At 37.6% G+C, this 13,751-nt stretch overlaps 1 protein-coding gene across 3 annotated transcripts in view; it reads left to right on the top strand.

Moving 5' to 3' along the window:
• LOC129453710 (uncharacterized) overlaps positions 1–13,751 on the top strand; it is a 45,418-nt gene that overhangs the window by 8,551 nt on the left and 23,116 nt on the right. For 2 of the 3 annotated variants that reach the window (XM_055218046.2, XM_055218047.2), the window contains exon 2: positions 6,275–6,341. In XM_055218046.2, the coding sequence (XP_055074021.1) occupies positions 6,275–6,341 (67 nt within the window). Of the gene's footprint in view, positions 1–395; positions 710–6,274; positions 6,342–13,751 lie in introns of those variants that run through there. The other variant, XM_055218048.2, reaches the window with a different exon arrangement.

The raw sequence follows: 13,751 nt of genomic DNA, 5'->3' as shown, positions 1-13,751 counted from the left end.
TAATATTGTTTTAATCTTGCTATGTAGGCTACGATAAATTGACAACTGGTTGGAATTAACTCGATAAAAAATGCATAAACATTTGTAGGCCATAAGCACGATATAAAACGAATAGCTTTATTATATGTGTATGTGAATTTTTTTATTAAACTTAATTGTTTAAGATTTTTAGTATAGGCTATATTTTAGTCAATATTTAATTATTTTCAACTATAAGGATTCTTTAGCCTAATTGGCATAAAAATCAAATCGTAAAACGCAGGATGTACTAAACCGTGTACGGTCACGGGCGCGTCTCCAACCCTGTTCAGTCATGTGTATCAATAAGCATTAATGGTTAATGCTGGTGACATCACAGTTGTGACCCCCGTGGCCCTGCCCAGAGGAGCCCCTCACTTCAATCTTCACCTCCTCAGTGCTGCTGTCGGAGCTTTGCGCTCACTCGTGTTGCTTTTTAGCTGTACGATTTCACCAAAAGACAATTTATTTTCATTTTAAGGGGTTTACTTTAGCACACAAATGGCGAGGGCATCGAAAAGGCATCTGGAAACGGCGTAAATCTTATTTGCCAGAGATATACAGAGGCTTTTTGTGAGTGCTGTCGTTACAATGAAATGGATGTTTGATTTCGTGTTTGAGCAAGTGAACATTGGGGAAAACGTTAAGAGATCTCTTTCGGGGAAATGGACTTGAAATTGGAAATGAAATTGTGAGTATCTTTCTTTGTGACAATAAACGCTCAATTGTTTGAGAGTTATGATGTTTATCCTCTGTTGCCCAAAATTAACTTTTTAACGTTTAAACCCGGTACCTTTCGTTTTTATTTTATGTGTAAAGTTGTTATATTGCATATTATGTGTAAAAGTTGAGTATTCTTTTTTTGTAAGTTAACTCCGTTGCTTACCTTATGTTTTGGGCAATAGTCCATAGACTAATACTTATTTAATATTTTCATTGATTTAGATGTAGACGTACATACCCAAGAATATGCACCAATAAGCTGTTTTAGAGATTTTGTTAGCATTATTTGCTTGCTTAATGTTGTTAATATTTGCTTGAAGTCACCTGATTTTCTGAAATGCAATTCTGCCAAATATAGGCTAATGTGTACAAAGCTGGTTGAAATGCAGTTGTAAAGCATTAGAAATCTTTTAGTAGGCTATTTTAATTTATGAGTTTATAAAAGTATAATAAATCCGTTCCAAATACCAAGTGTAGGCCTATCAATATAACCCAAAGCCTAAACATGGTTATGTATCAATGAGGATATAGATACAATTATGCGTAATTCTGCTTTAGATTTTTTACGTCCCTCTTTTATCAATTAGTCTTTAGAAATGGGTTTAATTTAATTAGAAATGAAATAGAACTTGTAAATATCTACCACTTTTCTACGACACTATAGCCATGTCTAAATGTCAACCCAGTTTCATGTGGACGGAGCTCACATTTTGGAGATTTTACGTGTTGAGTTCATTTAACGTATCGTTGACAGTTTTGAAGCTGTACGTAGGATTTTTGGCCTTTGACGTCTTAGCAATCCTCTATGTTGCCAGGCCAACTGCATCACAAATGTGCGTTTCAAATAGCTACACCAGTGCGTTCAAATTTTGATGAAGTTGGACTCCAAATTTTAAAACAGAAATCAAATGCATTCCATAATCGTCACAAATACAGACTGCTTATTTAGCCCACGTGTGTGTCTATGTATGTGTGTGTGCGCGCAAGTGAGCGAGTGCGACTGTATCGGTTCTGCACGCGCAGCAGCGAATGCAATAGCTCCATGTGACCACAACACGAGCTGCATCTGGCGTACGCGGCGGTCCCTTTAAGAGCCACGGGTTAGTTTTTCTCTTTGGTTATCTAGCTGTATGAGTTTATCTGATATCATAAAGCTAGAGAACCGAATGTATAAACTAATCCAAAGACTTCGGAGCGCTTTTGAATGGGAAGAGAGGGGATCAAGCCTAAAACATGAGGGGCTCCGGAGAACATCGGGGTATGGGAAGACGGCGATGTCCGCTACAAAGAGCATCCACTCCGGTAGGCATGCGATTCGTGTGTTGTGTTAATGCTTTTGAGGGTCTGGATATATTGAAAAATAGCTAGTACTGTGTGAATAACATAGATTTTAATCGCTGCGTGTGGCGATGCTGTGATCTGCCTCCAGCTATAGGGATGCTTTGGTGCGTTGGTACGTAGGCAGCAAGCTGACGCGGAGAGTTCCTCCGTATCTTAAATCATATAGTCTTGTATTCAGTCTGAAGTGTGTTTGTGTCGGGCAACATTCCGCCGTAGAGGTGATGGTAATGGTGTATGAATTCGGAATGACAGGAATCGGTTAATCGAGGTGTTTCATCCGATTGGTCGGATCCTGTGCGTCACGTGGTCATCATATAATATGGGAACGCGTAGTCAACCCTTGGAGGTGTGTGTGTGTGTGTGGTGCTTTTTGTCGTATTGTATTGCCATAACTGGACGTTAATGAGTAAATGTTGTTTATTGTAAAATATAAATAATGTACTTTATTAACTATAAAAAGGTTTAAGAAGTAAAAGATTGACGTCCTCTTTGTACACCTGCACTGTCAGAAAGAAGGTACAAGGTGGTACCCTATGTTTTTTTTAGTTGTAAAAAACATAATACAATGTTGTTCCTTTTTGGGTACATAAGAACATTGTGTCCCTTATAAGGTACAGTTAAATGTTTTGTACCCCTAACATTTAACTGGTACACAATAGGTCCTTAGGTTATACAATTTTACCCCAAAAAGTACAACATTTCAAACTGTGTATACCCATAAAGGAACAAAAATTAAGTGTACCACTCCAATGAAAGAAAGTGTGTCAATTTAAACCTTGTGACATAATAAACAGCATATATAACATTGATTTTTAACATCCAAATAAAGCCCACTATTGGGGTTATTGTATCTTTTTAAGATTTCTTTGCTTTTTAAATCCTGTCACATCATTTGTGGTGTCATAGATGAGGTCCTAATGCTATTTTAAACTGCTGCTTATGACATCATTCTATGACACATGCAGCCATTGTGACTGCACAGTTCTTTTTATTTTAAAATGTGTAGCGTACTGTAGACTTTATTTAACTATAAAGGCCTGTGCCTCTGATAACCACTCTGGTGTTTATAGGCTCGTGTCTGTCAGCAGGCCTATCGAGTTATTGTTTTATAAATGGGACGCAATATTTTTGGAAATTTATGTCCCTGAGTGGCTGTCATTCAGTAATCTCAGACGTGGTGCTACATCACGCATGGCCATTTTTTAATAATGTGTGTTCATGATAAATACAAGGTTAAAACGAATATTAGACATTAGCTCTATCAGCTTTAAATATATTAGACCATTACACTTGTATAGACATTAGTCTTTAAGTCTATTATTCTCTTATGTGCATTAACGCAATAATAGAATTTATGTTTGTGTGTTCAATGGGAATATCTGAAGTCTAAAAGTGCAGTGAGAGTTTACAGTATTTAAGCATTGCTGTAGTCTCATGTCCCCAAATGTTAAAGTCATAAGATGTGTAAATTTAAGGAGGTGGTCACAGATGTGTAATTGATGCATGACACAAATAGAGTCTGAGTTGCAGCGAGAGGCCTGTCTGAGAGGCACCAGACATTTTCCCACATTAATATGTGTCTGGTCCTGTGTTAGGGGCCCCAGCAGATGGAGTCTTGTCTTAGCACCTGGCATATGCACCACTGCCATTGTCTACTTCTAATACTAATCTGAATTAAATGTAACCAACTCTGCATCTCATTTTCACTTCAGACTAAAATATGAATGTGTTTGGCAGGGGCTCGTCTTAAATTTCAAGAATTTGTTTTTTATTGAATTTATTTTGTTCCTGATAAGTAAGTTAGTGTCAATAAAGTGACAGCCTTTTATACACAGTTAAACAATGTACCTTTATATACATTTTAATTAATCGTTTTACAATCAAATATTGTGTTCCTGAATTTATAATGCTCTTAGGCATATATATTTATACTGTATATACAGTGTGATTCTGCAATACCATCACTGATATCAAAATGCACAGTATACTGTTGTGGATTTGCTACTGACTATGAATGGCTATAAATTAATGCTTTTAAGAGGGTTTTAGCTTGAATATTTTCTAAGATATATATACTGCTTGCTTTTAGACAGCATGCATATGTTGACATGGCTAATTTACAGTCAGGCAAGTGCTAATATAATTTATTCCATTCACTCTGTATAATTTGTAAACAGTTTTGAGTTGACTCCTAGCAAACCTAGCATACACATCTAAGAAATATAAAACACATTAGCCATGCATTATTATTTATTATAGCCTACTATTATTATACACGTTTTTATTTCTATTTGAATTCCTTGTGCATACTGTATCTCTGTTGTTTTTTCTTTTGTTTTACTGCTGACTTTTTAAAATGGCAGCAGTGCTATGGATGAGTTTCGTTTGCCTTTAAAAATCAGTGTCAGTGACGTTGTATTCTTTATGCACAATTAAAGCGTTATTTAACTTGAATTTCTTGCTGTCATGAATTTAATTCACAAAGATTACAGGTTTCAAACTGCTACTGTTACTCACAATAAAACGGGACTTTAATCTATTATTATTCAGTTTTCGTTTTTACCTCAAAAAGCAAATGTCAATCATTTCTCCTCTGAACTTATGAATTCTGAGTGTGGTAGCTTAGCAACGGCCTCCGATCCAAGCAATGAAATGGAAACGAAACTCATCCTTTATTTGCACTCGTACATTGGCAGATTTAAAAGAGCCCGGTACAGTATATGAAAATATTTTACATTTTAAACTCTCTATCTTTAGGGCTGAATATTAGTCGGGTTGAATGAGCCTGCAGGGCCCTCCTGAAGCGGTGTATCAAAATATTGCTCAAACGTTATTTCCTCCGGGTTTTCTAACAATTATCATGAGGGGAAATATGAAATGTTTTCGCAAAACGTCGTTTGAAGGCAAACGGGGGCTTAGCTTACAGTATATAAGCTTTAAAAATTGCTTTAGAGAAGCCAGTTTGCTTCATTTATAAAAGAAAAAAAACGCCTTGTTGGTATCCTTAAAATATCAAAATGTTTTGTACAAATGTACCCAAATGTAAAAATGTCCAAATAGTGGGATTGACAATGCTAATGAGAACTTAAGTTGTTTTTATATTAAGAAAATATTTATTTTACATGGCGTTAAATGTCAAAAATAATTATTGAAAAGCTCGACAGATTTGTTTAAAAAATATTGTACTACCTAGAAAACCATAGACGCCTTAAAACCAAAAATAATCTACCTCGCTATGCTCCTATAGTATTTATAAAAAATGCTGCCTATAGACAGCTTACTGATTCTGAGGTAAAAACGAAAAGTGTACAATTAACGGCGAAATACGGTTTATTTTCTCGTTATATTTAACTCTTTATACTTTCGTTTCACAACAGTATCCATGCACATTCCTTTACCTGTATAAAAGAGTACTCGTGTCTTCTTTCACCTCCCTAAACTTTAGTGTGCACATGGTCCCAATTCAATTTCGGTTTAATTACGCTCGATTAGCATTAGCATGTTGAGCATCTAAAATAGAGTGGTTGTGCCTTTTTTATGTATTCGTGTAGTTTTTTAAATAGTTTATAATGTTCTGAAAAAATGGGAGTAAAGAAAGTTTTGTTCATGTACTTATGTTTATAAAGCACACTTCTGGCAAATTATTTAGGTTTATTTTGTTTTAAAAAAGCATTAGCGAATTAAATTTTCATATTAGTGTAGTTTTTCATTATTGGAGCCTTAAAGCGTTTAATATATTTTACCTATCTGTTTTAAATATAAGCTTCATGTGTGAGGGAAAAATTTCTTTGCAAGAAATTAATTAAATCTGGGATCAAAAATACATATTAAATAGCGGTGCTTTCTAGAGATTATGTAAGTAGATTAATCTGGGGTCTTATTGCATAATAAGCTTTTACCATCTACTTTTTTGTTACCCTGCTCTTTTCTTTTACAATATTTGAGTATCTCATTATGTTTTGAATCCTCATGACAAAGAGAGTGAACTAAATTCAAGTGGCTTTTAAGTTCCCTCCACCACCTTTGGATGCATGTAAAAAAAGAAAAGCAGTTTGTTTACTTATTGCTCCAGTTATAATTCTGGCTATGTTCATCAGATCATGGACCACACAAAGAAGCAAAAAATAAAATTTTAATAAAAAGGCTATGTATTTAAACTTAATTTACTAAGCAGTCATATTTTATTTTGCAGGAAGAAGAAGATATTGAGATGCTACACGTCAATGACAAAATATGGCAATCAAATGACCACAGATCAGGTGAGTGGCCCCTAAAGGCATAGTGATGTCTTCTCCATACGACCTTGACTTTCACTCTACATGAGGTTGCATCCAGATCTGTTTAATAGTAAAATATGTTTATACACGTATTCTGAATACATTACAAGATCTGGCACAGAATGTGATTTTGTGCACCGTTCGTGCCTAGTTGAAGCAGTAATGTATTTACTCTAAGCATCAATAAATTACCATAAGTTTTGCATATAAGAAAATTATTGGAGATGAGTAGCTACAGTGTTGCGCTTTGATCTCATGTTTATATTGGGGGGCATTTTTTGTGCGATAAATCATTCATGCCGACTGACACAAAAAACGTGTTTCTTCCCCCCAAAAAAATGCTGGATAGCAAACATAGGAGAGATTACTATGGCAACAGCGTTTGCCCTTGCTCATTGGTGGTAAGGAGTAAAGCAGACTTATGTCACATGACTCCAGTCAGAGCCTTATCCTGCAAGGCATTGGCTAACTCGTTTCATTTCAAAGCTCAGATTTATGTCTCATCCGGGAACAGGAAGAAAGTAGATGGTACAAAATTTACTGCATTTCTAATTTTACTCCACCATACAAACCATAACTTTGTTTCCATCTCTATCGTCTCCTCTTATTTTGTTGGATCTTTGTTTTAATAAAATTATAAAATGTGCAATTGTAGCTCAGGATCATATTGACATGCAGTTAAAAAAATATATCAGTCATATTAGTGTATTTATTAAATACTTTCGAATCATAAAAGTTTTGATTATATACTGTATATCATTCCAGCATAGCCCTTTGCCCACTCCCTTTCATACCCCTCTCCGTATAATGCTTTGATCCAATTTGTTTCCACACTCTTGCCGGACAAGAGATGGGAAGGCCGTTTGTGTGATATATATTTTAATTCTTTTGTTCACACCTTTATCCCTTTAAAATATTGCAGGAGTCCTGGCGGTGGTGTGTGTGTATATAAGGTGTGCTCATGTGGAAAGGCTATGAGGGTGGCTCAGTCCTTCACCTTACTAATTCCCTTCTCTCTCTCTTTTTCTCTCCTCTCTCTCTCCTTCATCAGCCTCTCCATATCCCCCTCCTCCCACCCACCTAAAGCCCTCTTTCTAACCCTCTTCAGACTCTCACTCTCTCGCTTTCTTTCCCTTCACAATCTCAAGTCAGAGTTCAATGGCACTTTTTTCATTTTGTCTTTTTCCACCCCCCCCTCTCCTCCTGGCTCTAGTGGGTTTTGCAAGATGGGGGCAGGTACCTTCCCTCCCCCATGTGAACTTTAGCTGCAATTCTCTTGGCACACATGCATTGTGAAACACAGATTGAAAAAGAAATGAGCACTTTTTTTCCTCTCTTGCCTTTACACGAAATTCTCAAACTCACCCACTCTCTCCCACGCAGTGTATTCAGAGAGCTAACATGGCCACACAAGAAAGTAGCCTCATTTTATGGCACTCTTGTGTGGCGCGAGTGAGTCAGAAACGGTCCGTAAAAGACTGCAGTTCATATAATTTCATACTGTATCATTTCGCGGAAATATATATAAGTCTTTATACTCTCAGATTACTTCACCGAGACTATACTACGTTGTTGTTGTGTTTATTTTTAATAGCAGACCCATCTTTTGTGGTTTACTCCCAGGCTTTTTGAACACCCAACACTGTAAAAAAATTCTGTAGAAATTATAGTGTTACTTGCAGCTGGTTGCCGGTAACTTACCGTAGATTTAAATTTATGTAATTTACCGTCAAGAGTTTGTTTAAAGTTAAATAAATTTTAAATATTAACAAGTCTTTTTTTTACAGAATGCATCACGTGTTTTGTCAAAATAAGTGCCTGCTGCACATGCGTCAGAACCGTTTATGATAAGAGAGACGCTCCATTCACAAAATACACGCAAGACACTTCCTTAACAGTAAACTCTGATTATGCATGAGATTATGCGAGTATCTGGCAAACGCGAGCGTCTCTTTTATCATTAACGCGTTTGCAGCAGGCACTTATTTTGACAACACACATGATGCAAATTTCACTTGACGCGGCAAACACATTTTTTGAAATTACGAACCACACACATAACGGGCTACATAGATTTTGTGACAAACTTCGCATCGTGCGCCCTCGAAAAAATAAGTCACCGGCCGTCACTGCGAAATAGCTAATTTGTACGACAAACATTCAAAAAAATGTGTCCCTGTGCGTTGGGGTTAAGATTTCCATAAAAATCGTACGTTTTTTTAGAAATACAGTGTTACTTGCAGCTGGTTGCCGGTAACTTACCGTAGATTTAAATTTATGTTATTTACTGGCAAGAGTTTGTTCGAAGTTAAATACATTTTAAATAGGAAAAACGTTGATGTGTTTGGACTTCTAACTTAAACTCTAAATGGTACCATTGAATGAATGGGGCTAAGCTAAATGCTATCGAAGCGTCCTCATCAACCTTTTTCTGTTTTTTGCTTCAGATTTTGTTTCCCAGAATGTTTTGCTTGATACTGTAATTTTAGTTTTACTGACAAAGACAAAGACTTGTACATGTTTAATGTTCATTTAACTTTGAACAAAATGTTGCCAGTAAATAACATACATTTCAATATACGGTAAGTTACCATAGCAAGTAACACTGTAATTTTTTACTGAATTATTTTACAGTGAACGCTATCTCATGGCAATTCGTACGTATTTTACGAGATAGTAGTGGCGGCTCGTGACTGCTCATCCGAGGGGCGCAAATTCAAAATAAGTGTTCGAAGTGTCATGTGTGTTGCTCGTGTTTTCAAAATATATGTTTGTTGCGTCATTGGGACCATGTGCATCACGTGTTTTGTCAAAATAAGCCTGCTGCACACGCGTCAAAACCACTTATGATAAAAGAGACGCTCACGTTCACAAAATACACGCAAGACACTCTCTTAACAGTAAACTCTGATAACCCATGAGATTATGCGAGTATCTGGCAAACGCGTCTGGCACTTATTTTGACAAGACACGTAATGCACATGGCTTACATGACGCAACAAACATATATTTTGAAATTACGAACCACACACATGACGGCTACATACATGTTGTGACCAACTTCACATGGTGCGCCCTCGAAAAAATAAGTCACTGGCCGTCACTGCGAGATAGTTAATTTGTACGACAAACATTCAAAAATTTTTGTCCCTATGCGTTGGGGTTAGGGTTTCCATTATAATCGTACGTTTTTGCATGATTAACTTTTAAATTTAGCCAACTTGTAAAATATGTACAAATTCTCAGGCTAGAACACCATGGTGCAACCACGTCGCTGTGCTAAATAGCTAACTGTGAAAATGCTAGCGGAAGGTTGCCTAAAGTCATCAAAATGACGCTCAAGTCAAAAATTGTAGAAAGAAAGTCTTTCTTCCCCCCTCCTTAAAGCCAGAAAAACAGTCTGTGACATTGGCCTAGTTCTAGATCATGATCGCCCAGAGGAAGAATTGAATTGGAGAATCAGAGAGAGAGAGAGGATCAGAGGGGACTCAGTGCCCTGTGGCTATGAACCCCCCCACTCCATACCAACCAACCACCTTTCACCTTCAACCAGTGCTTTTACTTTCTCTCAGCGTACCTGGACAAGCCCCCACTTTCATAGAAGAAGTCAAAATTACACACACGGGAGGTCCGACAGTGGACACTTTCTGAAATGATTCACGTAGGAGAGAGGCAGCAGCATATATAAACAAATTCTCGGCGACATGTGCACACAAAAATCTATACAACTGAATATCGAGATGTGCCGTCTGTTGACTTGCACTATTACCATTTGTAAATGCCACAGAAGATTTCGCTGTTAGTGTAGTAGAGATTTGAAAATGTATCAGGAATTATTGATATTCGGTTAGAAGTGTATACAACGCACGGGCAGAACCAGAACGATTGTGATATTTCACACCCGCTCAAATGTTGATGGGTAAACTTGAGATGGAAACGCAGACATTTCCCCATAGCTGGAAGGCTTTAGATCAGCTACAGACCAGTCAAACATCATTGTTGTTATTATTATTATCACTCTTATATTGTTCACCCATGACTTCAGTCATGTACCGTTTTCGCAATGAACATGAATGATACCTCAAATAGTGCAGCTGAGGAAATATGTACTATTATTTTCCCAAACAATCAGATTTTTGTCTGGTAGATAAACAACTAAGTCGTAGACAGACATTTATAATAGAGCATTGTCAGGATAAAATGGTCAATAATTGTCCCTAGCTGTCACTTGGACAGTACCCTCTAAAGAAATCCTAATATGTACCATTTAGGTGGTAGCATTATGTACCTTTGAGGTATTAATATGCACTCTTTGGTATCAGTATATACCTCTAAGGTACTAATATGAACTCTTTAACTGCACAGGTGTACTGCCCCAGTGACAGCTAAGGACTATTTTTGACCATTTTTCATTAAAGGGACACTCCACTTTTTTTGAAAATAGGCTCATTTTCCAGCTCCCCTAGAGTTACAGATGTTTACCTTTTTGGAATCAATGTAGCCAATCTCCGATTTGTCGCTACCACTTTTAGCATAGCTTAGCATAATCCATTGAATCTGATTAGACCATTAGCATCGGGCTAAAAAATGACCAAAGAGTTTCGATATTTTTCCTTTTTAAAACTTGACTCTTCTGTAGTTACACTGTGTACTAAAACCTGAAAGAAAATTTAAAGTTGCGATTGGTAACTTTTATTAGCAAGGGACTATTTTCGGGCACTGCGTAATATCATTGCGCCTGCTGCAGCCATGTTACGGCAGCAAAGTCCTTGATTATTATGCCAGAATGAGAGTATAGTTCCATATCTGCCTAGAAAAATCGCAAATTTTAATTTCCCGTCAGTCCTAGCACACGATGTGACCACAGAAGAGTCAAGCTTTAAATAGGAAAAAATATCAAAACTCTTTGGTGATTTTTTTAGCGCGATGCCAATAGTCCAATCAGATCCAATGGACCACGCCAAGCCACGCCAAAAGCGGCAGCGCCAGACCCGGAGATCAGCCGAATGGACCCCAAACAAACAAAAATCAAATGTTTAACTCTAGAGGAGCAGGAAAATGAGCCTAATTTAAAAAAAGTGGAGTGTCCCTTTAAACAACCACCAATCGACACCCTAACAACCACCCACAACCCCCTTCAGGGGCCTTGGCAATGACAAAAATCTCAAATTTGTCTCTTTGTATAGCTTAAGGAGTCTTTCTAGTGATCTATTACAATTACAAGGCTGTGTTTATTAATTGAATAGTTTTTATCATAAACTTTGATTCCTTTTGTGAAGTAAAGTATCTGAAAGTTTCTTTATTTTGAAATTTATGAAGTGGCTTTCTCAGGCTTGCAAACTTTTGTAAAGAATGCAGCGATCCAAAGCGAATCGTAGATATATTACTCGTGGTTGTTTTCATTTGTTTGAAAGCCTCCGGTCCGCAAAATGAAACGAAAATTCTTTATAGATCTGAATTCATAAGGGCCTCGATAGCTTGCTTTGTAAGTTCATTTGAATTATACCTCTTGCATTATATGCCCGGATAGGAAATAAATCTCTTTTAATGAATGCAGAGAATGAGCTAGGGAGGGGTGCGCGTTAAGAGAGGCTTTCGTTGGTCGCGTTAGCATATGCTAACATAAATTAAACTCCATATTTTTTTTGCCCAGAAAACTGATTGATGTTTCTTTTCATTAAAAGCTAATCAAAGGTGAAGTTTTCTCACAGCGGATCCCTTAAAGCGACTACTGTGCGTCCGAAGCGGTCGATTCAAGAAGTGAATAGCTAGCCACGCTGGGTATAAGGCCTCAGTGACACATTGCCATGCAAAACACCACCTCAATAGTGAAGTATATTTATGAAGATGAGGGGTGGGGGTGGAGGGCGAGAGGAGGGAGGGCGGTTTGGACGAGGGACGTTATGAAAAGGCAGCAGGCTGCGACGTGAATGGGACCAGCGGGGAGGGGGGCAGCGGGGTCCGCGCCTCCGTCGGTTTCAATGCAACGGCCAGAGCAGCTGTGAAAGAAGGTCTCCCCTTTTTCCCACGACCCAAAACACTGCCCGCAGTCTTCCAGGGTCAAGTCACTTTGCTAATATATACACTGGGCTTGTGTACTCGGACAATGCGTACGCGCAACTCATTTATTCGGTGTGTGCACACAGACAGACCAGCGCTCGTGTGTACACACAGCCGCCTTCAGATGCAGACGGGGTGGGCAGCGTGAAAAGACCCTGACACTAATTTCGGTCACATTGGGGCCATTGTCTAGTTCTAGACCAACAGTCCTAGATTCTGCAAATTAACAAGCTAACCGAGAGGAGTGCACATGCACAAGTAGACACCTGATAGAAATGTGCTTGGTTTAAAAAATATATATTGCGTTTACATAAAATTATAGAAAATAAAACATTTACATTAAATATGTGTGTATAAATAGAGAAATTTATATTTATTTATTTATTTATTTTACATTGCATTGTGATCTGCATGTGTGAATATTTTCCATAGATCACATTTTTTAATGATTTTATTTTATTTATTACTATAAATATGATTCACTGTCACTGATTCCTAATACGCAGTATTGAGTGAACACTAATGTGTGCATCTGTGTAGGTGTTTGTTGTATGCCTGGTTTTCTTCATTGTCGTTTACATTCAACCAAATGCCCATCATTCGTCTTAAAGTCAGGCTGCTTTTGTGAAGCTAGTGGCCTTGTCCAAACCTTAGCAGGAATTGAGTCAGACGAAGCCTGTATTGTTGCTTGTGTACTGCAGAGGTGGATTTTGGGGAGATTTTGTTGAATCACTACATCTTCCTCTTGAAGGCCAAAGTATAAACTGTAAGATTGCCTGCATTGGGCCGAGGGTACAAAACAAAAACTTTCAAACAACAGTGAGAGGAGAGCACATAGCAACTAGCCATGAGACCTCTGCTCGGTTCATTGATGTTTAAGAGGCATAAACTAAGTAAAAAAATGCTCACTGCATTGCATACATCAGTTGTATCTGTATTATGTCAATGCTACACGGTAAAAAGTGAAAAGTTGGATCAACTTAAAAAATTACTTCAATTGGTTTCAACTTAACAATTTCTCCTAAAGTGAAACACACTTTTTAGGTGTTACCAATTAAAGGTGCAGTGTGTAAATTTTAGCGGCATCTAGTGGTGAGGTTGTGAATTGCAACCAACGGCTTAGTCCACTGCTCCCCCCTTGCTTTTGAAACACATAGAGAAGCTACGGTAGCCGCCATCAGACACATGTAATCGTCGGAGACAACTTGGTAAAAAAATTGTCCGTTAAGGGCTTTTGTAGAAAAATGGCGGCACAAAATGGCGACTTCCATGTAAGGGGACCCCCGGTGTATGTAGATAAAAGGTCTCGTTTTAAGGTAATAAACACTTAAC

This window comes from Misgurnus anguillicaudatus, chromosome 23, assembly GCF_027580225.2.
Source record: "Misgurnus anguillicaudatus chromosome 23, ASM2758022v2, whole genome shotgun sequence".
NCBI lineage: Eukaryota > Metazoa > Chordata > Actinopteri > Cypriniformes > Cobitidae > Misgurnus > Misgurnus anguillicaudatus.
This window is presented reverse-complemented; position numbering and strand designations above follow the sequence as displayed.